General features: G+C 39.6%; 2 protein-coding genes across 2 annotated transcripts; one reads left to right on the forward strand and one right to left on the reverse strand.

Annotated features, from left to right (window-relative positions):
• Positions 1–6,470: 6,470 nt before the first annotated feature.
• On the forward strand, positions 6,471–14,597 carry tollip (toll interacting protein). Its single transcript, XM_084353944.1, has 6 exons — positions 6,471–6,661; positions 8,291–8,440; positions 8,866–9,048; positions 10,949–11,101; positions 12,208–12,292; positions 12,426–14,597. The coding sequence occupies exons 1-6, from the start codon at positions 6,629–6,631 to the stop codon at positions 12,647–12,649; spliced, it is 828 nt and encodes a 275-aa protein (XP_084210070.1). The 5' UTR covers positions 6,471–6,628; the 3' UTR covers positions 12,650–14,597.
• Positions 14,598–14,915: 318 nt separating this feature from the next.
• LOC311257881 (intestinal mucin-like protein) lies at positions 14,916–27,700 on the reverse strand. The gene is made up of 17 exons (XM_084353826.1): positions 27,688–27,700; positions 26,679–26,926; positions 25,705–25,888; positions 24,896–25,109; positions 24,462–24,634; positions 24,304–24,373; positions 23,073–23,194; positions 22,920–22,951; positions 22,666–22,834; positions 21,259–21,354; positions 20,577–20,617; positions 18,731–19,684; positions 16,592–16,690; positions 16,204–16,332; positions 16,081–16,120; positions 15,879–15,993; positions 14,916–15,333 (listed from the first exon to the last, which is right to left on the reverse strand). Exons 2-17 carry the CDS (start codon positions 26,802–26,804, stop codon positions 15,132–15,134), a joined length of 2,766 nt encoding a protein of 921 aa, XP_084209952.1. The 5' UTR covers positions 26,805–26,926; positions 27,688–27,700; the 3' UTR covers positions 14,916–15,131.
• Positions 27,701–27,945: the final 245 nt, after the last annotated feature.

Raw genomic sequence — 27,945 nt, forward strand, 5'->3', positions numbered from 1 at the left:
TTTGATCAATCATTTTCTTCAAAAATGAGTTATTCAGCTGGAACAAGTTATTAACATTTTGTGTAGGTTTATTTTGATTCTGATACATTTATGGCCCTAATATAAAAATTGAAAGGAAAAAAGTCTAAAAACAATCTCTAAGTTGTTTCTTTACTAGACTATGAAATTAAAAAGCTTAAAAGTTCATAAAATAATGCTCAATCTTAAATTTAGAAACCTTAAACTACATGATTTTATGGAAGACATCATTAACGACAGTCAGTAGAGTGAATTTTTTACACAAAACTTTGAACCTCAATATCTGACAAAGGTCTTGAAATGAAAAATGTGAAAAACATTTACTGAATAAACTCTAAATAACAGTCTAAGAAATAGGTCTCTTGAAAATGTAGAAAATATAGTTTTAATTTTTAGAATAATACAGACCCTTTAAAATTCTTTAATACAGAATATTCTACAAAAGCATACTTAGAACACTCTGCTTGTCCGCTCTCTTGCCCAGAGGCCCAGCTAGGAGCTCTGGGGTCTGTATGTTTAAAGGGGAAATTACTTATTATGACTTTATTGACTCACACACTTGGTCTGGCTCATAAACTGCTAAGTTTACGGCAGTTGATGAGCTGTAGCTTTGCTGATAAACACACCGATCTCCTTGGTCCTACTCCCAGTCTTCTGCTGCTGCTCCGGGGGTCTCTCTTCCTCTGGAGCCGCTCTCACCACAATTGCAGTGTCTCCGGACTCTTAGGTAGAGTGGACAGGCCAGACGGCAGATCAGTAGCAGGGCAGCCCACCTCCACAATCTGGCCTGTTTGCTGTGTTGGCAGAACAACTTGCTCATAATCTGATGCACCAGCTCTGCCGCTGGCTGGTTGCTTTTTAAGAACAACTGATTAACACCAACGTTTATGAAATGATAATAACATAATTTTTTTCATGGCCCTGGTAACAGTAGTCCACTGTATTATAAGAAGGAGGGACATTGGTGTGACCCGTGGCCTAGTGCCAGACCTCTGCTTTCCTCCACCCCTCTTTCTGCCTGGGTAGTCCCGTTGTACAGCTGGAGGGAGGGAGTCGTGGGCCATTTAGGTAGCTTAATCACAAAGCAAAAGAGACAAGCATGCTACTTACTGTATGCTCAGTAGTTATATCTGGTTAATGGGTTGTCCTTGTGTTTTTCCCGTGGCTGGTTTGTAAAAAAAACTGGCACTGTGGCAGCTGCAGTGTCTCCGGGCTCATTAGGTAGAGCAGACTGGCCTATCTGCTGCTGCTGTGCAGCCCTGCTGCTGCTCAGCCAACCAGCCTGTCTGCTCTACCTTAGGTAAAGCAGACAGGCTGGATGAAGAGTGGCTCTGGACAAGTGACCCCAACAGGAGCAGCAGAAGACCAGGGGAGAGGCGAAAGAGTGCTGGTGTGTTTAATCCATAATAATGCGTCTCAAAAGGATCAGAGGGAAAGATAAGTATTGCTAGGTAATGTAAAAGTATTCTTAAAAAGATTCTCACCATGATCCTTAGTGGGCTCTATACAAATGAAATTAACATAATTAAATAAATCTGCTTCAATAACCTGGATAATTGCTGGTATAGGGACTAAAATGTAACAAAAACAACAGCCAGGTACACATTTAAAGACACATATTGCCATCTCCTGGTAGAGAAGGCAAACATCAGTTTCACCAACTTTAACTGCATTTGCAAGCAACAGAATAAACTGACCCACTAAATACAGTAACAACTCTGCACATGCAATAATTACTTAGGTTGCATTATATTATGAACTGTGTTGCACCAAATGCACTCATCATCTCTTTCCCTCGATAAATCATAGCTTTATATAGAAGATAAAGTCCAGGAGAAGAAGAAGAAGGAGGAGTTCTATTAAATCAATGAGATAAATGCATAATATTAATCAACTGCAATCAACTAGACTAACTTTTGCAAACATACTTTCATTGGTACTTATTTATTTGTTTAGTTAGTTAGTTAGTTAGTTAGTTGGTTGGTTGGTTGGTTGGTTGGTTGGTGGTTAGTTGGTTAGCATCCCTGGTATGTGGGTCCGTGTATCATCAGTTCATTCAATTATCCAGTTCAATCCAGCAAATGAAAAAAAAAAAAAAATGAGAAATTAGTTTATTTGTTTTTTTCTGTATCCAACAAAGATTGCAAAAATACTTTTGTTTTCCCATCTTCCGCTGGAAAAGGAAAATCTAATAAATAAGGAAACAAATTTACATTATTCCTTATTTTATTTATTAAAATCTATGCTGAGCCGACGCCGTAACCAACGCAAATGGCCTATGCTGTAGTGAGCATTTAGACATGTGCGCTGGTCTGTCTGGGTTGCTGGACGTGGTGAGTGGATTGCCAGCTGTACTTTCACACCTTCGGCAGCGGTACATAGCTGTGTCTCTGGGCTACAGAGAGCAAAATGCAGGGTGTCTGCAGGGAGGGCAGTTGTTCCACACAAACCCGGCTTGAATTACTTGGTTTCGGCAAGCTGGTGTTTGCCACTGGGCTGCTTGTGGAGGGATGCCTGACTACTCTGCAACCAATGAACTTCAATGTTTTCCCAAGACATTTTTCTATTTTAATGAGATTATTATGTATAAGAAACATAATTTCCTCATATTCCTCAATTAAAAAACAACTCGGCAATAACAGGAAAAATATAGACACTCCAGACCTGTACGTTATCCTCACGCTCATGTTATCAGTAGCTGTGTAAGACAAAAAACTGCAGACCTTCAACTTTAGCTCTGTTGTACTTAACTGTTTTTTTCAGACTACTGTGAAACTCCACTTTTCATAATGCACAAATCATTTGTTCAAATACGCCCACTGACTTGCACTTTATCCTCACACAGATATTTGACCTTTACAGATATTTGACCTTTTACTAAAACTAACTACTGTTTTTTATTAATAGCATAACTGCTTATTTACTGTTACACCAGAGGGTCTTAATTAAATAATGCTCCAACTGGCTATATAGTTAGCCAATAACATGTCGCTGCCCAGTTAGAAAGAAACATATTGTAATATTCTTGTTATGACAGCAGTTGAAGATGTATGCTTTCATTTATTGGGTATGAAGTGTAAATACCACATTACACTTGTTAGATTGCTTCAGAGCCAAAAATCCTCTGCAATATTTTGAAGGCCCCAGACACACAGTGTGTAGATCTGAGGTGTTGTTGATTGCAGATATAATCAGCCTATTACTTTGAGTCATTACTGTTCACAGATACCCTGGAAGTACACAGAACTTTGTAATTCTAAAAGAGAATTTAAAATGTAAAAATCTTTAAACAGATTTGAAAAATAATTCCACCTAAATTAGCGTACCTGATTTGAAATAAATGAGTTAAACAGGTAGAACCTGTTTGCTCCTTTATTTTTCACAAACTGAAGGTTAAATGATTGATGGGTTTTTGTGATTGCATGACAAACTGGAGTTAAGTCTGTGTTCTCTGCTGAAGTGTTCAGACAGCAGCTAAAAGAACAATCATATGCTCGATGTCTGGGTGATTGGGTCGGGTTCCCTATCATGTAACAGTATTGGATACAGTCTCTCCTCCAGGTGCCTTCTGGGTGATGGTGTTTATTTATGGGTTATGACTGTTCTATAACATCCTGCAATCCGCAACAGTCTTCAATCAGTCAGTCAATCAAACCTGCACCAATCCAGCACACGGACACTGAAACTGTTCAAAGATCAAATCTCTGACCTGCTCATGGACTGATGATGAACTGATGAAGCCTTTTGAAATATTTCTGTGAAGTTGTCTTTTGCTCCACTGCATTAAAACAAATGGAATTTTATTATTATTATTATTATTATTATTATTATTATTACTTTTAGTATGACATTGTTGTGATTTAGTGTGACACCTTGTTGATTCACTGGAACTAACCCCAGCTGAGTTTTCTTTTGTTTGGGGTGAGATCTGTGTCTCCAAAGCTTGGACTGTTTTTATTGGATCTTTGCTTTCTGCACCACATGAAGCACCACAGCAGAACAATCCAACTGTCATTTGTGTCAGACGACTATGTGATGCTTGGTTGGTTGGTTGGTTTCTGTACAAATAAAATGTTTGAGAAATCTCCACATTTCCTGTGTGTTCTGTCGAACTCCAATAGTGTGAATTGTATTTCTGGTTTGTACTGCCAATGTGTTTATCACACACTATCCAAACTGTATTAAAGATAATACATTACATTGGAGCCTGTATCGTGTCTGGGAGAGCCCTGGTTGCACTGTACCCACCAGAAAATTGACAGAGGACAGTTCTCAAGCCTGCTTTTGACGGCTTGCTGTATATACTACGTCAAGGTTGAAATAATGACTGATCTCTGTCTCCTGTCAGCAGGACAAAACCAGGGTGACACTACATAATACAGCTGTTTTTTTACTTACATTGTCAGAACTCACAGCGTGATTTTGTAGTATGAATCAGTCTACATACAGGGTGTCTGCTGCAGGGTCTTAAAAACTATTGAAGTTGATAAATCAATTCAGCGAAAATTAAGGCCCTTAAAAAGTATTGAAAAGTCTTAAATGACATTTCCCAAGGTATTAAATTTGATAGCTTGTTTTCAAAATGTATATTTTTCATAATAGGTAAGTTTGCCTGAATGTAATCATTGCGTGACCATGAGCTGTTACCAGACACTTCCTCTTAACTCCTCATATGTTTTAATTTAAATAGATATCTTAGGCTCTTAGAGTTAAAACTCTGAAATATTTCACAAAAAAGCCACAAATTTGTATAGCAGAACCTTTTTCTTATTATTTTCTACCCCATTAATAATCTCAGCACCCCTAAGACTGATCTTGTGAACCTTCAGAGGGGTCCGACCTCTAGGTTGGGAACCACTGGATGAAACTATCAAATAGTATAGTAATTACAGCTACAGAACAGAATTGATGCAATGTTAATAATCTAATGATACATTATCTAGTATTATATTTAGTCACGGGGCCAGTTTTCTACTGAACAAGTTTTACTTTTGATACTTTTAGCTGATAATACTGTACTTTTACTTAATACACTGATGTCACACTTTAACCTTCAAAACTTGAAGTGGTGATGAGGTCTTGAAATGTATTAAATGTAACTTCAGGATTCCTGCATATTCCCTGACATAAAATACTTACCGGTTCCTACTGGTACTTAAAGGAGACATATCATGCTTGTTCTTTTTCTTTTTTCCTTTCCTTCAGTGTGTTCATGTTCATGTAAAAGGTCTTGAAAGTTAAAAAGCCAAAAATCTACGACAACAGGAGCTCCTCTCTCCCACAGAACACGCTGCTCATAAAGTGGCTGAAATGCCTCATCAATAATCCTGCTTTTACTTCTGTGACTACATTAGGGGTCAACCGATACAGCTTTGTCAAGGCCGATACCGATTAAGATTAGATTGAAAACTGATGTTACAATATATAAATACAGTACAATTTACTCAAATACTGTTCTTCAGTAAAATTTTCAGGTACTTTACTTGAGTAATTCCTTTTTCTGCTACTTTATACTCCCTCTCCACTACATTTATTTGATACATGTTACTACTTTGCAGATTCAGATTATTCAGTGTTTACAGACTGTTAATTGGGACTGTTACCAGTCAGATGTTGTTGTGGGACATTGTGTGAGAGGATGCTGCATCAGAGTCAAAGTAGCACATTTAGAAATTAATTTATTTTATTGGCAATCTGACAAAAAAAATAAAAATGAGATACCGATAGTCTGAAAAATGTGAATATTAGCCCCAATAATTATCCAGGGCCGATAATGGGTCTACCCCTACACTCATCACTACGTCACACATTTGCATAATTTAGGCCTATACTTACGGTAGAAGTAAAATTAACTGGAAGATGAAAATATGACAGCTGACTGGCAACATTGTGAGCAGTGCTGGCTCAGGCGTGTGTGAGCTGACCAATTAGAGCAGACTGGCTGTGCAGGAGGGGGGCCTTAAAGAGACAGGCACTTAAACAGAGCATCTCAGACAGAAGGGGAGTGATGAAGTATGCAGGCTGTTTTCTCCTTGTTACTCTGTAATTACACAGCACTGTTAGGGGTGCAGGCTGGATTATAAAGGGTCCACTGTTCTCCCGTGTGGTCCTGAAATTACACAGTAATATTAGGGGAGCAGGCTGGATTATAAATTAGATTTCAAGAGTCTAAATGCAAACTGTAAAAAAAAAATTAAAAATTGAAAAATGGAAGGATTGTATTGGTACTGAACGCTGCCAGGAAATGATTGAACTAAATGTGGAGAAAGTCCAGAAACTATTCTGAAGGAAGAATCTGAACCAACTCAGACTGAGTCTGGGTTACACAGTGGACAGGCTGGATGGAGTACACTGGGGGGACCCTGGACGTTATTAGGTACTGTGAAACTGTGACAATCCAGCAGATGGCAGTAATGAAATATTTATGGATGACAAGCGCCAGAAAAATCACCAGAAGAAGAACAAGGAGAAGCCGACGAAGAAGAAAAACAGTTCCGTGTCAACTGTAATCCAAGTCCAGCAGTTTTCAAGTTGCTATTAATTTGCTAAAAACACTTGTGTGATCACAGAAGCAGAGGAGACAACAGACATCAGACACCGAGGAGACAATATGGCGACCACCATCAGCACACAGCGGGGACAGGTAGGCAGCGGGCTCTGACTTTACTCAGGTTATTGTGAGGATTACAGGCACACAGCTAGGCGGAACTAGCTGGACTGTAGTTTGTTAACATCTGTGATAAGTCACTAACATTAACTTTAACGATGGTCGACAACACTGTCGCTGTCACATGCTGTTAGCGAGAAGTATCCTGTCACGGTATGTCACGAGCTAATGCGAGTTTATAACGGCTAACAGTCTCTGGGTGTAATGAACAGCTAACAGTTGCAGCAGCTCATGCGCAGATTAAGGTGTCCAATAAATACCTGGTTCTGACGCAGTACTGGCTGTCAATATAACGACAGAAACAACGAAATAAACTCATTTTAAAAGTCAGCAAAATACCGAGACCGTTTCCTGTCCGCGAGTTTTAGGAGGAGCAGGAGTTAGTGAGGTGGCTTATCTCTAGAGAACCTAGTTAAAAACTGTACTCAAGAGAAAGTCATGTTAGACTTTGTACAAACGTCTGTAGGATTCAGAGTAGTCATTAAGTTTATTTACTTGAGTTGGAGCACAAAAGCATCAGCTGAAAAAAGACTTGAGTAGTAAGTCATCTAATGAGTAAAACAACACAGCCACTGCTTTTAATGTGGGTGGATCCTAAAGGACAGAAGTGATGATCACCCTGCTCATGCACAACACGCACACTCCTGTCTGTGTAGTACCCCACAGGACCTCACTGAACATTAGGGCTGCAACTAATGATTAGTTTCAATGTTGATTCATCTGTCGATTATTTTTTAGATTAATTGGTTAATTGTTTGGTCTTAAGGACGTCACAGTACGGTGAATAAGTCATGAGAGAGGGTGTGATCAGATAGATTAGAGGTGTGATCAGATAGATGAGAGGTGTGATCAGATGGATTAGAGGTGTGATCAGATAGATGAGAGGTGTGATCAGATGGATTAGAGGTGTGATCAGATGGATTAGAGGTGTGATCAGATAGATGAGAGGTGTGATCAGATAGATGAGAGGTGTGATCAGGTAGATGAGAGGTGTGATCAGATAGATGAGAGGTGTGATCAGGTAGATGAGAGGTGTGATCAGGTAGATGAGAGGTGTGATCAGATAGATGAGAGGTGTGATTCTGTGAGTCTGCCATACTTGAATCAGTCTCTTGTTGCAGGCATGTAACTGCACTGTGCTAGTCGATGGTATACACACCACATGCTGTTGATCACATGCATATGACTTGCAGAAGAAGGCCCTGTTATTAGGATGAGTAACTTTAGACTCACATTATGTTCACATGGTTCGGTTGTTTTTTACAACTAAGTTTTCAGTTAGGGGTTCCTCATATTGTCATATAGACAATAAAAGACATAAATAAAAACACATGTAGAAAAACAGAATAATTTATATTATAGACTCAAAACAACAGAGATGAGACTAAATGATAAATCTCCTTAAAAAAGAATCCATTAACACATTTGTAGATAAAATCCCATTCAAGTAAAGTGTTTTTTGTATTTTTTTGTAAAACAGATAAGATGTCAAATACAATTTGAGTTGAAACTATTACACATTTGGAGGTTGTTCTTGCTGTTGATGTTTGCTCTCTTTACATTTTCAGTCTGGATCTGAATTGAAGTATGTATATATGTATTCAGGTGTATATTGGGGAGCTTCCGCAGGACTTCCTCCGGATCACCCCCACACAACAGCAGCAGCAGGTCCAGATGGATGCCCAGGCAGCCAGACAGCTGCAGTATGGAGGCTCAATAGGTACTGTGGGACGACTCAGCATTACTGTTGTCCAGGTAAACACAGCTCAGCTTTTTCATTAGTCTCATTTTAATATTTGTACAAATATGGATAATATGATATTTGTACCAATAACATATATGTCCATATTTAGGTATAAAAGCACATTAAGAATGACAGCACATTACATCTCTTAGATGAAAGTTACGAGTATTTCAACAAAAATAATTCTTAAACTTTGTAATAGCAACACCTCTGTAAATATGGATATACATTGTTCCTCAGTGTTAAGGGGCTATATAGTTGTTAAATATAAAGCACTATATTGCCCAATTAGTGTTTATTATTGCAGAGCTGATATTAGTGGGTAAAATCTACCTAGACTCCTCGTCACACATTTCAGATAATCAAACTGTATCCTTTACAACCATCTGTTGAATACAAAACTAACTGAAGCCACCTTGTTTGTTTTGCTGTGTAGGCCAAGCTGGCAAAAAACTATGGTATGACCCGGATGGATCCGTACTGTAGAATTCGACTGGGCTACGCAGTCTATGAGACACCAACTGCTCACAACGGAGCCAAGAACCCACGCTGGAACAAGGTGATCCAGTGCACGGTGCCTCCTGGGGTGGACTCCTTCTACCTGGAGATCTTTGATGAGGTGAGGAGGTGGATGAGGTCATAGAGGCCACCGAAATGTGGTCACTGTTGCTCTGTCGGATTCAACTGACTGTAGATAAACTTCAGGTACACAGATGATTAAATCTTTGTAGGTTCAGTTTGCTCATTTTACACATCTTTTACAGAGTAGAACTACACAAACAGTTATAGGCCATGTGGGCTTCTGATTAATTAATTTAAAAAAAGGATAGAGCCTTGATGTTTTATACAAGCAGTAAATGGTATTTGGAAGTGTGTCTTCTCAAAACCTACAATATCAGTAATCCATAAAGGCATACAGTACTGGCCTCGATAAAACTGCTGTGGGAATTTTTCTCACAACTGAACTGAAATATTAATGTATTACATTTTTGTGACACACAACTGCTACGTTGTAAGCCTGTCTGCTGACACCCAAGCCCCCAGGAAGAGCGCCCAGCTTTGAAGCCAGTTTTCGTAGTGGCAAGACCTTGTAATTACATCGTCATGTCATGCACTGTGGCCCAAAAAGACATTTTCCCATAAGATAACATTTCGAAAGAAGCATCTGTAAAACAGTGGACGCATTTTTTTGAACATCAGAGCCGTCGCCAAATGACTCGTTTCACTGTCATAACTGGAGCCCTTCGGTCCAACAACATTTGGAAAGTGTAGAAGATTAAATAGAGAATGTAGATTAAATAATTTTATCCCCATTCAAGTTAGCCAGGTGTTAAACCAGAAGTTAGCTGGCTCGGTCGGCGGAAATCTCTAGTGCGCACGCTATGGGCCACACAACATGGAAGATCTGGGTATTTTCATACCCAGGAAGTCAAGCTTTTATGGCTTCAAAATGCCACTGAGCAGCTTTAATAGGAATGAATGGGGCTCCACCTCCAACACTGTGTCCAGATGTAATATAACTGCCTTGGCTGACACATGAGGAACACACTCTTCCTCTTTTTATGCCTCTGTGCCGTGGCCGGAGGCATTATGTTTTCTGGTTGTCTGTCTGTATGTCCGTCCATCCCTTCCTTTCTTGTGAACACCATATCTCAAGAACACCTCGAGGGAATTTCTTCAAATTTGGTAGAAATGTCCACTATGATTGAGCATGAGCTGGTAGGAATTTGGTGGTCAAAGTACGTAGAAAAAGGAATAAAAAATAAGATAATTAAAAAAAACTAAAGTGATAAAGACTTTTGATTAAAAACGTTTAGTAATTCAGTCAGTATTTTTTACATCACTACATATACATGGTAAATAGTGCTTTCAAGTCTACTGACTCATCAAAGCACTTTACAACACATTCACATTCATAAAATGAATGGCAGAGGTCATGCAAGTTGCCGATATGCATCAATTTGGGGTTTAGTATCAAGGATACTTCAACATGCAGCTGGGGGAGCCAGCATCACTGTTTAATGTGTGAGAAGCCTAACTTTTCCTGAAAATAACAGTATAAGATATAAGTTGCTAGGACATGTAGTGAATCTGCTGTAATAAGCCTGTAAATCTAGAGAGTTAAAAAGGAACAAAGACAGTTGAGGGTTTAAAAGGTAAAGATGTGCACAGGGAAAGTCAGGTTTATACTGAAATGGACAGACAAAACATAGAACCAACACAAGTGTACTATTTCCAATTTTAGATTTTATTATTTTTCCGATTCATGATATTGTTAAAAATAGTTCACCCTTATTATTATTTTGGGGCACAAAATATTTGGGCAAATACAAACTCTGTACCATCACAGCATTGTGGTTTAAGAGACAAAGGGTTAATATGGTCTCAAACTCTAAAATGCCACTGTTGACGGTGCAACAGCCCAATGAAAAACCTCTCTTTATTCTTCCTTTTTGCATGTTGTATTCAGTGATATGATGAGCATGTGGCTTCATGTGTTTTTCCATGTGTTTTTCCAGAGAGCATTCTCCATGGACGACAGGATAGCATGGACTCATGTCACCATACCAGAAGGCTTGAGGGAGGGCAGTGTGGTGGATGAGTGGTTCAGCCTCAGTGGCAGGCAGGGCGATGACAAGGAGGGCATGATCAACCTGGTGATGTCTTTTGCTGTAAGTACATTTACAGACTACAGACTTTGTCTAGAGAGGTCATAAAAGTCAACAATTCTTGCGGCACCTGAGCTGAAACAGATGTGTATGAAACCAACCCAAACCAAACATGAATAAATTGATTTTTAAAAATGATCAGTCCTTTGAACCCAGCCTGAGAACACATGTTGGGGTTAGGATTGATAGGAACCAAGTGGAACTGTTAAGACCTACACTGAGGTTGGTTCAAGATTGATGAGTCTGAGATAATCATTTAATAATACCACTAAGCTTGTATTGACTTGTTAAATTTAGGGAAAGGCCTTTTTTTAAAGAAAATTAAGAGCAAGATTTCACCACTTTGTTCTCAAAAGTGTCAACTTTCCTGTGAAATGGCACAAAATCACACGTGTGTGGGTAGAGTTGGGAAGTAACGGAAGTATAAAAACTTTGTTACTGTGTTTAAGTAGGTGTCTGTACTTTACTTTTAGTACTTTGTTAGTATAAATACTTTGCTACTGTGTTTAAGTAGGTGTCTGTACTTTACTTTTAGTATTTATTTTTCTGGCAACTTTTGACTTTTCCTCCCTACATTTGAACAAAAAATATCTGTACTTTCTACTCCTTACATTTTCAAAACAGGCTCATTTATTTAGTTTAAATGCATTTGAGTAGAAAATTATGGATTATTTTGCGTCTTGGCACACCATCTTCCCAACATCCCAAGACTGATTTCAACCTATCAGTGCACATCAAGCACGGCAGACACAGCGAGAGGAATCCTTCTGGTTCTACCTTTTAAGTTTAATAGTCTTAAATCATATTAATATGACGCGAGGTTCACTCAACTTTGCACAGAAATGGCCGGTAGAAATCTCTGTCAGAGGGATACTTTTTACTTTTATACTACAAACATATTTCCTTGGTACTGCTGTCGAGATACAAGGAAAAGATGCAATTTAGGGAAAGCAGCTGCAATTAAAGAGAATTGGGATGCCCCCATTGGGTATGTCAGGGCCTCATCTCTGTACATTATTTACTTTGCGGCCCTCTGCTGGTGTGGGTGTTACCTCTATAGTGCAGTGGTCGCAGTGATGTGATTGTTGTCTCTGTGTGTTTGTTGCCAGTCCTTACCAGCAGGGATGATGACTCAGCCCGTTGTCCTAATGCCCTCTGTTTATCAGCAAGGAGTTGGATATGTGCCCATTGCAGGTTAGAAACACACACACACACACACACACACACACACACACACACACACACACACACACAAAACACAAAACTGATGCAATTCATACCAAACCGTGTAACTGTTCCATTAAAACTGTCAGTGGTGTGTCCCTAGGAGTGCCTGCAGTCTACAACCAGGGCATGGTGCCCATGGCAATGCCACCAACCATGCCAGTTGTTGGGGGCCAGGGGCCAGTGTGCAGTGAGGAAGACCTGAAGGCTCTGCAGGACATGTTCCCCAACCTGGACAAGGAGGTGGTCCGCACTGTGCTGGACGCACAGCAGGGCAACAAGGATGCTGCCATCAACTCTCTGCTGCAGATGGCTGAGGAGCTCTAACTGCAGAACACAAGCTCACAGTGGACATGCCAACAAACACACACATATACACACACACACACACACACACACACACACACACACGTATGCATGCACACAGATATGTAAAAACAGTCTTTACTCATGGAAAGACCGCCCACTTGTTGCATACACACACATCCACAGAGTCCTCCCACACACTGCATACCTGAGCTCCCAGGAGCTCAGCTGGTCGCCACAGAGATCTGTTTCCTTCTTTCTATTGTCTCCTCGTTGGCTCAACAGTACATGAAGCCTGGGCTGTCTCTGCTAACACACAGCTGTCTGTCACAACTGACAGTATATCCTCAAGTGTTCATCCTTGGTTTAGGATGATATCGATGGCAGATGTTTGGGACCGGATCATGAAGGTTTCCATCACAGTAGAAAACCAAACTAGGTATTGAATCAGCAGTAATGTGACTTGATTGGTATTGTAAGTCTTACTAGCCCAAAACATTATGTCTTGGTTCAACATCACAATCTTTCACTGTATCCATGGTGACCCATCTGTATTCTCCCTGCTGATTTGCACTGTTGTAGCTGTAGTGAGTCACATTCAGTCTATCTTCTGTTTATGGTGATGTTGTTGTTAATAGTGTGGAGAACCTGTCTATAGTAACCTGCAATGAACTGCTTCTGTTTCATGTGTAGCTGTAAAATGTTTAGTGCACTTAAAATCTGATAAATTATTATGGATGTATTAAATTATATAGAATTACTATATATTGATGAGAGAACTGAGAATGAACAAATGACCTGAGGCATTTAGGGCGAGAAGAAATATCCCAACTGAAGTTATCGGTGACAACAGTGTCTTTTAAAAGTTTTGATGTAACCTATGTTCAGTCTGTGAAGTGAGGATGTGAAGACTTAAAGTTATTGAAGTGATAATCTCAAAGATTTCAGTCCTCGTTGATTTGGTGACAGCTTGCATTACTGGTGGTAACAGCATATGTGGTTTATTACTGCAGGTCACAGAATTCTGGAGACAACGAACCAAACTATTGTCATTTTAATAAATATGTCAGGCAGTAATTGGCCTTTTTCCATCTTTCTGTGAGCAACCATGGCTGGATTTTTTGGGCCTAACACCTGCAGCTCACTGTGGCCGCTTCTCCTTGTTCCATTACTCCCTGCAATATTTCAAACTGATCCACTGGCAAAAAATGGCAAAAAATGTTATTGCCCAGAGCAATAATTACAGTAAACAACACATTGACAGCTGTTTCCCAAGTTCACTGACAAACTAACTGCACTTCCTGTGACTACTTCATTATAAAGAACAACTTGTGTTTTACCAGTAAAATGCTTTTCATGTGAAGCTTCAACAGTCGAAAATGTTGGATTTTAATTTGTTGTAAATTAAAACATTTCTCCTGAAGTGTGGCCACAGACACCCAGCTCAAAACTTCAAAGCTCAATCACCTCATTATGCGATAGTGATTTAACATTTATTTCAATGAAAATCTTTGAGATAGCTTCTCTCAGTAATATCCTGTCGAGTCACTTTTAAAAAAAATGACTTTTGATAAAGATGCAGTGTGAGCATGATGAGAATGAAGATGTCACTTTTATCAGGATGTTTTCTTTAGAGTTTTTGGTTCAGTGATTCGGGTAAAGAGGAGACCGGAAAGGTCATTCAGTCCACTTTTAATGAGCTAAATATCCCCAGCTAAGGCCTGAGATGACAGTGACTTGACTTAGTGTGCTCCCCATAAGCTTTCGCTTCTAACACCACAAACAGAGCTTTACATGTTTAGCCTTATTATTTGTAGTTCCTAAAGCTTTTTATTTACACTTGTAGGTTACAAGGTCTTGTTGTTGTTGTGCGTTCTGCCAAAGGTTTAATTTGAGAGATGTTGTCTGATGGATGTGATGTTTGACTTGTGATTCAAAAATGAGATTCTTAAAAATGTCAGTCATTTTACTCCATGTCATGTGTTTCTGTTATTTTCACTTATCTACTGCGCAGCACTTGGAAGTTCAGACAGGTCTTACATTTGATTTGCAGTTTTTAAATGTTAGTCTATGAAAATTCTAAGAAAACAAGATCAGGTAGTACATGATTTTAGTTTTTTACATGACAGGCTATGCCCTCCAAAGTGTGCAACTGACTCAACATTGTTTTTTTTGTTTTTTTTTTACCATTCTCTTCTTCTCTTCTCTACCATGTCCTCTGAAGGTTTAACTTTGTGTTTTTGATAGTCACCATTCAATACAATGTAAAACAAAGACAATGCAAGTGTTCATATTGCAGAAATATAATTTTAATCATTATTATCCAAGAAATCTGAAGTTGAAGAAAGTTACAGCACAGAAGTCTGTTGTGACATGAAAAGAGAGCTATAAATAATACAACCTAAGATCTAAGGTTAAGTCTTGCTAGTGTTTTAAGAAGTCTAAGGTTAAGTCATGCTTAGTGTATAAGGTGTCAGTCCAGAGTGAAGCAAGAAGTAATTGATCAGCGTCTCCTGCGGCGCTTAGGCTTGGGCGTTGTTGTAGCCACACATTCTGCTTTGTTACAGTGGCACGTCTCCACCACTGTGTAGCTGTGCTGGACCTTGGAGCCATTGCCACAGCTCAGCTCCACCTTCCCCTGACTCGTGGTGGCCTCTTGGCAACACTCACACTGGTGCATCATCATGTTAGCTTCTGCAGAATATCTGTAAACACACACCATAGACAACAGCTCTTATTTTCTCTATCTGCCATGGGTTTTATTATTACCTTATCCTGTCACCCTCTGTTATTGGGGGGACAATGGTCCTTATTGCTAATAGTTGTTTTTTGGGTCCTGCCAACAAGGTTATCCAGTGAAAAAGTGACACAATGTTCAAATGAGAACCAGACAGTTATCAAACACAGATAATGTGCAAAAAGTTTCACACAAACTGAGAAAACTCACTCTTGAGTAACTGATGCAACAAGTATATGAAGTAGATAAAACATGATATAGTGGCCTCTAGGGTGCCCTCAAGTGGACAAAACATGACAAAGTGGCCCTTTTTTTTAGCCCTTGCCCCTCAAGAACATATTGTCTAATAGTGTAACATTGTTTATTTGACACAAAAAGAAAGTTAACATTAGATGTACATACAGTACATGGAAAATATACTTCTGTTGCATTAGAGGAACTTCAAACTATAGTGAAAACAACGTGGTCCTGCCAATTAAGTTAAACTACAAATTTGGTGCTGAATAGACTCACATTGATGAGCTTCCACAGTGTCCAGCGCAGGACGTCAAGTTGACTGTGCCACTACAGCCGTCCACCGTGATGACTGTCTGCTTACTCTGGATCTTACAGTCGCTCCGCAGTTTGCCTGGAACACAAAGCGACTGTTAAGCTTACAAAATAGCACATGATAGTCAGGACTTATAAGATAAATACTGTGACTCCACTAGCTTACAGGTTTTGCAGCATCCATTGGTGTCAGTTGTCTCTGTGCCCTGGAGGACAAAGACATGTTGTGTGTTAGATATAGACAGTATGTGATGAGGCAGGGCACGGAGGGAGGGGTATCAATACTTACAGGTTCACAGTCCAAGGGGTTATAGGGAGGACAAGTGGTCTTGATCTCCTTGGTAACAAGCTGTCTATTGACCTCCTCACAGGCATAAGTGACGCACTTGTCATCAGGGGAACTGAGAGTCTCGTTAACCTATAAAACAGGAAGAACAGAAGCTTAAGTCAGATATTCAACAAAGACATGACTCATACAAACACATGTCCTAAATACTTCTGCATTTCTGGAGTAAACAAAGTCTAACAAGAACCAACATCATCAAACATCTCTCATGTTTAGAATTTAGGCTGGTTGTATTTTTAGCTTTGAATCACATTAAACAAATCTGTTTCTGTTTGTCTTACTTTTTTCATATTCATACCTAAAAAAGTGAGAAAACAGCTGCAGCACTGACCTTAATGATATGGGTTTTGTTGTCAGGTGTGGTCACAATACAGCTTGTCTGAACACATGTCCCACAGCACGCACCAGTTACAGTCTGGTACTCATAACCCTGGAGACAGAGCGACAGAGAGTCAAGGAGAGGGACAAACAAAGACAAGTCAAAGTGAACTCACAACTACCTTATTTAAGTCCAGGTCATTTTTGTGTCATCTATCATCTTTTTTGTCATTAAGGCACTTTTATTTGCTGTTCAATAATCTGTCCACTGTGACTTTATTATAAAAGGTGTATTTGTTCCGACAGCCATTTGTGCTTAATTATGACCGCTAACTACGAGCTGAGGAGGAGGAACAGAACAGGTCAGTTTTTGCTCCACTTCCAACGTTACTTTAATTGGAGGTGAGTCATCTCAATTTATGTGTATTATTAGGAGAGTTAGTCAGTTTTGTGAGCAAGCTCAAATACAAAATCGGCTCTACAACATTTCATATATGTGTTTTGGTGAGCATTCAACAAGACAGTGTCACTAATGCGACTGTTGGCTGTGTAGTCTTTATAATTACATACTTTCACAGTCTTATATTTAATTTGTTTTCTTGACTTGGAAAATTCTCATTGAACAATTGACAATCATCATCTCATGCGTGGTAGTGAAGAGATCTCATCTCTTCACTACCACGCATATTTTTTCTAAAGTAAGGTCCCATGGGCGAAACTTGAAGGGGCGTGTCTTTGGCCACCGTGACATCACCCATAGGTTCCTGATGAGCCAGAATGAAGCTCAAAGTGCGTTGTCACCTGGTCCCCACCTGCGCAGTACCTGACTCCACCTGACTCCTGGTCATAGGTTTAGTAATATAAAGCTATGCTCAGAGCTGAAGCGTTGGTGGAGCTGAAGTGAGCTTAGTTAGTTAAACAAGCCCACCTGTCTGGAAGCTACCAGGCTTGCTAAAGGCCGTGTTTAAAAATTTGCTAGCTGTCAGCACATTTCGCCTCATGTTGCTTGCCTGAGTAAGAGTTTGGTTGTATTTGCCACAAACAGCCAGAATACTTAGCTGTACATTAGCCACAAGATAGCGAGCAACAACTGGCACAGAGGGTGTGTGTTAGTGTTTAATCTGAGCAAAGTTAGCACTCACCAGATGCTCCGTTCTTTCTGTTGCCCTGTACATACCCTTAACGTCTTTTCACATTTCTTCTCTACACAGTCATTAGGTAGCTAAAACCATATTTCCCCTCCATCCATTAAATGTCATCATGCCATCCACGGAGTCTCATCTATTCACTAGTCCATCTATACAGGTGGACTTCAGTTCTAATTCTAACTTTACAACTTGTTTATTGATCAATTTATAGAGAACGTGTAAAGTAACTATAGTATCTGTGAAGATGATCTTACTGAACGAAATGTGAAAGCATCATAAACTTGTGTTGGTCACAGAGCTTATTTTCAGCAATATTCGAAAATCCAATTCAAAAATCCTATAGGCTTTTTGATGAGGGAACTAGGGCAATGCTAACTTCCAAGTTAGCCTCCAAAAATGCGTCAGCCCTACACCACTCTGTTAGCTGTGGTGAGCCGAGCATGTGGGTACTTGTCACTCAATGCGGCCACTCCCCTTTTGAACCAGGTTGTAAAAATGTGTAAATTGCAAAAGTGACAGCTAGTCATGAGCTGTTTACTTGGCTTCACTTCAGCTAATTCCAGTCACGGATCTTCACCTCCACCTGGCAGATAGTTGCTGGAGCTGGTGAGCTCTGGAGGAGACAGCCGTAGGCAAACTCCCAGAGTCAAGAACAGCACATTTTTAATGTTCAAACCTTTGGGATTAAAAAGTGGTCTACAGCAGTGTGTGTGGCGCTGTTGACTCCTCTGTAATGTACTTAATTGAATTGAAATGTACTTTAATTTATGGATGCACAGAGATGTTGTCTGTTTTGGCCAAATAAACTTAGGTAGCGCAATGTCAAGTGCGAGCTAAATGAAGTCGGCCACTGTGCCACTGTGGGAGCTCTGTCCACTATTTACAGTCAATGGCTCCAACAGGAGTGCTTGTATGTAAGAGTTTAGAATCTCTTTGTGTGTGTGTGCGTGTGTGTGTGTGTGTGTGTGTGTGTGTTTGTCAATATGCCCTGCAATTGAACTTACTTCGGAGCAGTTTGTGTTGCAGACAATAGGTTTGCACTCAATGATGTTCAGCTTGGTGACGGGATCCATTTTGGGGCCACAGTAACACTCCTGGCAGGGTCCAGGTATTAAAGACTCCATTCCTAATGTTACTCCTGATGGTGCTGATGTTACTCCTGATGGTGCTGATGTTGCTCCTGAAGGTGCTGATGTTGCTCCTGAAGGTGCTGATGTTGCTCCTGATGGTGCTGATGTTGCTCCTGAAGGTGCTGATGTTACTCCTGATGGTGCTGATGTTGCTCCTGAAGGTGCCGATGTTGCTCCTGAAGGTGCCGATGTTGCTCCTGAAGGTGCTGATGTTGCTCCTGATGGTGCTGATGTTGCTCCTGAAGGTGCCGATGTTGCTCCTGAAGGTGCTGATGTTACTCCTGATGGTGCGGATGTTACTCCTGATGGTGCTGATGTTGTTGCTGATGGTGCGGATGTTACTCCTGATGGTGCTGATGTTGCTCCTGGTGGTACTGATGTTACTCCTGATGGTGCTGATGTTACTCCTGGTGGTGCTGATGTTACTCCTGATGGTGCTGATGTTACTCCTGGTGGTGATGATGTTACTCCTGATGGTGCTGATGTTACTCCTGGTGGTGCTGATGTTACTCCTGATGGTGCTGATGTTACTCCTGGTGGTGCTGATGTTGTTGCTGATGGTGTTGATGTTGTTGCTGATGGTGCTGAGGTTGTTGCTGATGGTGCTGATGTTACTCCTGATGGTGCTGATGTTACTCCTGGTGGTGCTGATGTTGTTGCTGATGGTGTTGATGTTGTTGCTGATGGTGCTGATGTTGCTCCTGATGGTGCTGATGTTGTTGCTGATGGTGCTGATGTTGTTGATGGCTCCCCTGAGCTTGGTGGTTGGCTTAATGGTGGTTCTGTTGGTGTTTCTGATGGTGCTGGTGTTGGTATTTTGGATCCAGGCTGTAGAATACACATCATACACACTGTACTTGAGTTCATTTGTTCTGATAAAGAAATAAGTGGCCATGGGTGGTACAACTGGACCTTATATGTCATAAATAAGGATTTTGTTCTTTACTTTCTGATGCCTCAGGGAAAATCCCATACAGGATTCACCAAACGTGCATAATTTGATTGTTCAGGTAGATACTAGGAGATTGCGCCCTATACTGTTACTAGATTCAGAGCATGAATTGCAAAAATTTAATGGTAGTATAACTTTTGAAATCAGGCTAAAATCGTGGATTTTCTATTACTCTGTGTTTGCATCAGAATTTACTAAGAAACCACCATTCCATGTGGTCTTGGTGCAGTTATTACAAAACCAACATAACAGAGTTAAGTCTCACACCCATGTTTTTCACATTAACGGTCTTGTTTTGTAGAAAGTGATATTTCCATGTTTTTTGATAATAGAGCACATCTACTGTCAAAGTATCAAAATGATCAATCCACAGAGAAATGCACACAGGCCGCATTCAGAAAGCGTGCCTTCAAACAAGCCGTTAGGACTTCTGTAAATTTGTGATGTCAAAATTTTACCGTCACCGTGACGGTATAAAGATGTGATTCTTCATGGCGGTTGTGTTTCTTGGTCAATAAACTGTTGAAATATCAATGAGTTTGGTTTTGTCAGCTATTGTTTTGTGTCCTCGTCATGAGCTGTAAATGCTCGGGGATTTGCAAAAGCTGTAACATACCTAGCGTGTGCGAATTAATGTCAGTGGTCAGTAGCTATTTAGCTCGCAAGCTATCGGCTACTTTCTTACGAAAAAAAGTTGTGTTAACCCTCCCTGTTGTACCTGAACCTTGACAGATATATTAAGCTCTGGACTTTGCACTGCATGCTTACCATGTACTCAGTATTGTGATAGACACATACACCTTTTGGAACTGCAAAAAGAAAAACGAGACATGAGTTAGGTCAACACTGAAACTATGACAGTTTAGTAATGTAGAAGCTAGGCTAATCTATCTTTGTACTGGATGCACAGAAGCAAATTGATATTGATATATCAATGTAATCCTAAAAAAAACTTAGCCATAATGTGTCATTACCTTTCTGGTTAGTCTGTTTCCTTATACTAACAAGGTCTTCCCATAAACTGCAAATCCATCAAAATTCAGTTGTATGTGTGACTGATATTGTTTCTTTTCATATCTTGTGCTGTCATCTTCAGACAGAGGAAGTTAATCAGAAGACTAGTGGTAAAATCTACTCTATTTCTATTGCAAAATAACTTTTATCATAGTCATAATATGAATAGAAAATTGATGGGTGGATAGTTGAGGGGAAATGTGCAACCTACAATTAGTCTTTTCATATTGCTTGCAGCTGTATTTAACTTTTGTATTTGCAACAACAATGATGCCAGAACTTCTCTTTATCTCTCTGGTATTTTGTAGCTGCTGTGGACTTCTTTCACAACAAACTGTACAAGCTGACGATATGTATACAGTATGTTTACTTCAGTACATATAGTTCTCCGTACATAATGCTAATAATGCTGCATTGATAGGCAAGAGTCACATACCACATGTGCAGGACTGGCAGCAGGTGCCATTAGTGAAGCTGAGTTTGAAACCCAGACCGCAGGTGGGAGGCTTGGGACACAGGTTTGTATTGCATTCTGTTGGGGACAAAATGACAGGATGATAATCGGTATGTGAAGGTGCAGATTTATCTCAAACTTCCTGTGATAACAATAATTTAAAGAACCATAAGAGCAGTTCTACATCCAGCTGTCGAGTATGATCAGTCTGATCTGCTGGTTACAGTGCAGCTTCACTGAGGTAGTTGGGGGTTAAAGACCTTGCTCATGGGCTCCCAGATTAATCCCTGTTTGGGTGACCTTCTGGTCACTAGCCCACTTCTCTATCATTCAGCGAATGCCCCAATATCACTGCTTAGGAATTTTTCAAACAGAGCATATTGTTTGGTAACACTTCATAATAACCATTATTAATACATTCTAAATTAATAATTAATTAAACTGTAGTTAATAGTTAGAAACAATGAAATGCTTTATAAACCATTTATTAAGTAGTTGTTTACTGTACTGTAAAATTGTGCGTGATGTCTTAAATGGTTAATGAATACAGTGTAGTTCATCTATAAACATTATTAAGTTGAAACTGTTGTTTATAAACCTCTACAATTGTTTAATAAATAGTTGATAAAGAATTCCATTGTTAACAGTAAAATAACTATTAACTAAAGTTTAATTATCTATACATTAACAATATATTAAAAGATGGTTAGTATAAAGTTTTACCCACTGTTTTAAGTTGTGGAGTTATTTTGTGTTCCTGTTAGAAGGTCGCTTACCCTTCATTACTACCCCTGAACATTGTCCAGTGGAGCCTTGAAAATTTCTTAGCATAACATCACAGTGAACATTATGTCTGCTTGAATTTGTTATAATTATTGCAGCTATATCTGCACATTGATTCAAGAATTCTGCGTTAAAATTATTATGGTAAGTTTGAGCACAAAGTGAGGATGGATGATTTATCTCAGGCTATTAATTTAAGTGTTATTAATTATACTTCAATTTTGCTAATGTTAAATAACACTATTATACTATTTTTTTTTCTTCTGCTTTCCTGTGATATTTGTGCATGTGTGTTGTAGTAACAGTGGTCGGTCAGTGATTGAATGAATTTCCTTCACTGTTCCTTTAAATGTTAAATAGTTTATAAATATTCACACCTGAAAAAAGTTAACACCCCCTTATGAGACTGTTTCCGATTTGATTATTGGTCCCTGATTCCAGGGTGGCGCCCCATATCATTATTTTTAATCACCACTATTAGTTATTACTAACTGCTAACAACCAAACCTGCCCTGCCACTGTACCCAACACATCAGATGTCAAGATGCAGAAAGTGTTCTACCATCAAAGTGACAGAATCACATTTTCTGAGACACTGCAACTGACCACAAGACTGTTTAGGGCAGCAGCCATCTGTCTTGTTGACAAGCTGCTGGCCAGGCTCTCCACATGTGGGGCTTTCTATGGATGGGCACTGAATAGGCAGACACTGGACGCTCATGGAGTCCTTGTCACACACACAGGTCTTGCAGTCACTTGTCCATGTGTCACCAGGCTGGTTAAGAGAAAGGAACCAGTTCAGACACACAGCTCATGCATTGCTAGCATACAGTAATGTGTGTGTCTGGCAGAGTTTTCACCTGTTTGGGTTTCCCATCAGGTCCAACACAATCTGAAATTAAAACACAAACAATTGTCTGTAGGTTTGCAGGTGTGGCAGCGAATGCTTGTGTATTCCAGTATAGTATTCCATGACCAAGTCAAATTAAGTTTTTAATAGGACGCCTTCTTACCGCAAGACTTAACACATGTGTCATAGACTGTGTTGAATAAGGTGGTGCCCGGACGACAGAAGCAACCCTCCTTTGTATTGTTAGTGGATGCCTTTGTATACTTCTGGTACATCGTGTTGTATCTGATGTCAGAAATAAAATTACTGGTTATTACAGGGTTGTGAAGACTGTAGTCTGACTGTGCTTTGATTGTCGCAACAGGGTTCTGAGAGTCTAACTGAAAATGTCCTTCAAGGGGCTCTGTGGAACACATTAGTTCATGTTATTGGACTTCTTTCTTTCTCTGTTAGCCCTGCAGAGAGAGGCACTAAGACAAGGCACTCCAGAACATGCATAAAGTCCCATCGTCTGAGAAAATCTGACCAGAGTCCTTCAAAAAAAATAACCAAAGTACAGGAGCATTAAACTTCAACAAATTGTTCACAGGGCTATATAGGCATCTGGGAGAGACGAGGATAGTCTCATTTTTAATGTCATGTCACATTTAATGTCATTTGCTCAAATATGGCCAATAAAAAAGTGATTAATACAAGTATCAAAAATAAAGTAAATTATACGTATATTCACATGAATGTATATACTGTAAACTATTGGTCAAAGGATTATTGGCCTGGATGATTATAAAATCCAATTTTCAGCATTTTTAAGATTACTAGAGTCAGCATTATTTGGAGATAAAATAATCTATTTTAAAAATTTGCAACTTTGGCTCTGATGTGACATGCATTCTGCAAAGTAACTAGTAACTAAAGCTATCAAGCAAATTTAGTAGGGTATAAAGTACAACATTTGGCCCCAAAATGTAGTAGAGTGGAAGTATAAAGTAGCAGAAAAACTAGATTAACTATACTTAGCTACATTCCATCACTGATTTTGGGTAATGTAGGTGCTAGATTTTGAAAAGCAGTCCAGGATACCTATAACACTGTTGGACTCAAAAACAAATGATCAAAATTGATACAGCAGAATCAGAGATATCACCTTTTTTGTTTCACACATTCTTCTTCCTTTTTCATGAACTAGCATCTACATTACCAACAAAGCAACTTGAGGCAGCTCATGTAATACATGCAGCTTCCTCTGGAGCCACAGAAGGCTTTATACTATTATTTCACATATGCAGTAGTACCCCCAAGACCTGTAAACACACTGTAACGTGACAAGAGTGGTGGAGTTATCTTTTTAGTTACCTAAAAAACAAAAAGAAATCATATTGAATGACATGCTTTACCTGTCGTTGCATGTAGGCTCTACAGATGGGCCACAGGCCTTGTACACTTTGTTGCTTGGACACGTGTGCTCTGTAAGATGGTTATAGTTTTATATATACAGTTTTTAGAACTTCATGAAACAATTGTAGTATTGTACACTGTTTAATATATATCTTACCACACTGTCCATTTGTAGCATTCCTCCAGTCGATACAGATTCCTTTATTAGAGCACTGAGTGGCATAGGCCGCCAGGCTCGAGCAGGTGTTATTGCCATCATAGCAATCGTTAGACACACAGGAATCCACAAATGGCCTTGGTGAGATGACTGAGTGGCACGGCTTAAATACACTAGAGGGGGACATAGAAGTCCGGACAGTATGTCAGAAAAAGTGATCAGAAGATTCTGCAAACACTGACTGACCAGAAAAATCTCAACATCATCTAATACATTTTTCAACTACTTTAAGGTTCTTTTCTAGACTGAGGCAAGAAGGTTTATATATTCAAGTTATTAAACTACTTTTATTTAAATACTGTATGCACCAGATGGCTCCTACTCCACAGTAGTAAACACTCCAATAGCTATAGTAGGAGTCTCTCTCCTCTCACCTGCTGGTCAAGAGATCACAGATGGCAGTTTTGCAAGTGGGCTGTGTTGTTGTGCTTGGTGAACTTGAGGTGGTGGGTGTTGTTGTGGTTGCTGGGGGTTTGGTGGTGACACAGGTTGTACCTGGGACCTGCCACTGGCCTGCAGAGTCTTTGCAGCTTTCCACCTGGCCATTGGGAGAACGGCAGTCGTTGGTCTGGGAGTTGTCACAGGTTCCTGGAAAATGAGAGGCATGATGAAGCCAGAGCACTAGGCCTCATGCAAGAACCAGCTGTACTAACCAACTTATTCTTTTGCAGCATGTATGGAAATTTAAGAGAATTTGACCATTTGACCATTTTCTAGTATTAAAGGTGCTAATATGATTCACATGTGTTTCAGACCTCAAGTACAGGGCATACTGCTCTAATGACTGTTCATGGACAGCTGTAATACTTATTTTATCATAATATTAGTTATTAAATATTCTAAACAACTAATTGTTCTTCAGTCTAATTTCTAATAGAGTGCTGCAGGGATAATGTATATTTGTAAAGTAATCCAGACATTAGCCTTGGCCTGGTTCCCTCGACAAACAGCCTATGTGATATTTGCTGAAAATGAGCTCTGTGGTGATCACATGTTTATGATACTTACAGGCTTTGTTAAGCAAGATAATATTCACAGTTGAACACCACTTTAATGATTTTTCAAGTGTAAATGCGATAACTAGAAGTAAGAAGCCAACATTAGGCTATAAACAAACCACACAGCAGTCACCAACACTACTACACTATACTTTACACTACTACATACTGATCAGGTAACTCACCACACTGTCCCTCAGTGTTCCCATGGAAGAGGGAATATGGAAGTTCAATGCTAATTGAGCCGCTTCTGTAGATCACTGTTGTGTTGATCTCTGGTATCTCCAATGTGGTCACCAGATCTGTGCCAGTGAGGCGCAGGACAGAGTTGCTGTAGGCTGGATAGATTCGTTTTTGATTGACATTCACCTGCATGATGCGACAAGGATGAGAAACACATTAGAGAAGTCTGTACCATGCACATTATCATCTCTAACTACACCAACCATCACACCAGTTTGACTGACAGATTAAAGGTACAATGTGTAATATATAGTGGCATCTAGCAGACAGACCCGGCAGAAATGGAATATAACATTCGTAAGTATGTTTTAATCACTGTATAACTACAGTAAAATAAGAGTTGTTGTGTCTTCATTACCTTAGAATGAGTAATTTATATCTACATAGGGAGCAGGTCCCTCTCCAAGGAGGTGCATTGTTGCACCACCATGTTTCTACAGTAGCCCAGAACGGACAAACCTGGCACCAGTGAGCTCCTTTCATGTTTTTAAATTTAGTGGGCGGCAGTTATAACCTATAGTCTTATAGACTGAATAACTAAATACATCTTCACCTCATCACTTGAATTAGAAGAAATATGTAATGCTGTTGTGCATGAGTCCATAGTGAGAAAATTGGTTTCTTGTCTGTGAGGGCCACTGTAGCTTCTGGAGCTTCTCTAACGTCTTCAGAAAGGGAGAGCTGAGCAAGGGAGTGTTGCAATCAAGAACCTCACCACTAGATGCTGCTAAATACTCCATATATTACACACTGTTCCTTTAATCAGTATAGACAGAATAGTAAATGAACTGAGATACTTACACTTAAAGGTCCTATTTGTCAGTTTTTGATGGGTTGGGAATGAGACTCAAAAATCAACTTTCTTACAAATAGGACCTTTAAACAACACATGTTGAAAATTTGATTCCTTGCTTACCACATTAACAGATCCCTCTGAAGTCCTCAACTGTGAGAAAACTACCACGTAGGACTGGTATATAACAGTGAAAACCTGGGTACAGGAAGCTGTGTCTGAAGAACTACAGTCACTGTTATTAACCATAATAGTCAGGTTATATTTAGTAATTATCTCTTTGACCAGGTAGTAAGAGCAGTTCTCGTTGAAAGTGTATGATTTTCCATCAAATGTTATGTAGTGGGTTCTACCCACAAGACTGCAATCACCTGTAAGATAAGAAGAAACAAATATGGAAAAAATAAATAAGAACAGGAACAAGCAGAAAACATAATTACTTAAACCATCATGGCTGTTTCTTTGTTAGCAGTCAGTATCTACCACAGAATAGCCTTACTCGTTAGTTGCTTTATAGTAGCTCCTACTACAGAGGCAATTTTGATGTCATTTAAAAGGTGCAAAATGTAAGGATTAGCCACCTGTTGCATTCATACTCGTCTTACTAACAAATAGGGGCTGCATGCTACCAGAGTGCTGATGTTTACACTGTTAGCACAGAAGCGTTGGACACTTGGAAAAAAAGGAGGATATTAGGCTTGAAGCTAGCTAGTTAGCATACTTATTTCAGTCACTATCTCTGCATTGGTGTCACAATTTTGATTAAATGCAGTATTGACAATCACACACTCACAAACTTGACGTGATGACAGTGAACACGTCACTGTACATACGAATTATGCCCGAGGGAGCTCAGTCCACAATTCACTAACACGGATACCGAAATGAAAAGCAAGACGTAACGTCAAGCACACGTGCTGCTCACGCAGCCAGTATTTGCCAGCCTTTACATCTTGCTTTTCATTTCGGCTCATGCAAACAGTGTGGCCAGTCTGACAATGTGGGAAATGTTTCAGAGATCTTCTATTTATGAGAAGAGGGTTCACTCATAAAGCAAAAAGTGAACTGAACTAAACTGATGACAGTGCTAGTCAGTCAACTGTTTTTTAATCCAAACTATGATCTCCTTTACCTAAACAAGTAGTTTGAACAGCACCATTTCACAACGTTAGTTGTGTGTCTATAACTGTTACCATGGCGACAAAGGACACCTGACTTCATCCTTTCTTGCACGTCCAATCCTCTTCTCGGCATTAAATGACACACAATTAGCACACAATTAGCTTGAAATGCCTAAAATGACACACAAAATGTTCATAAAAGTCTAAAAAACGGTGTGGTATTTATATGGGATAAATACCACACAATACCACTACCTAGTAAATCCTGT

This window comes from Pagrus pagrus, assembly GCF_965226575.1.
Source record: "Pagrus pagrus genome assembly, chromosome: 1".
NCBI lineage: Eukaryota > Metazoa > Chordata > Actinopteri > Spariformes > Sparidae > Pagrus > Pagrus pagrus.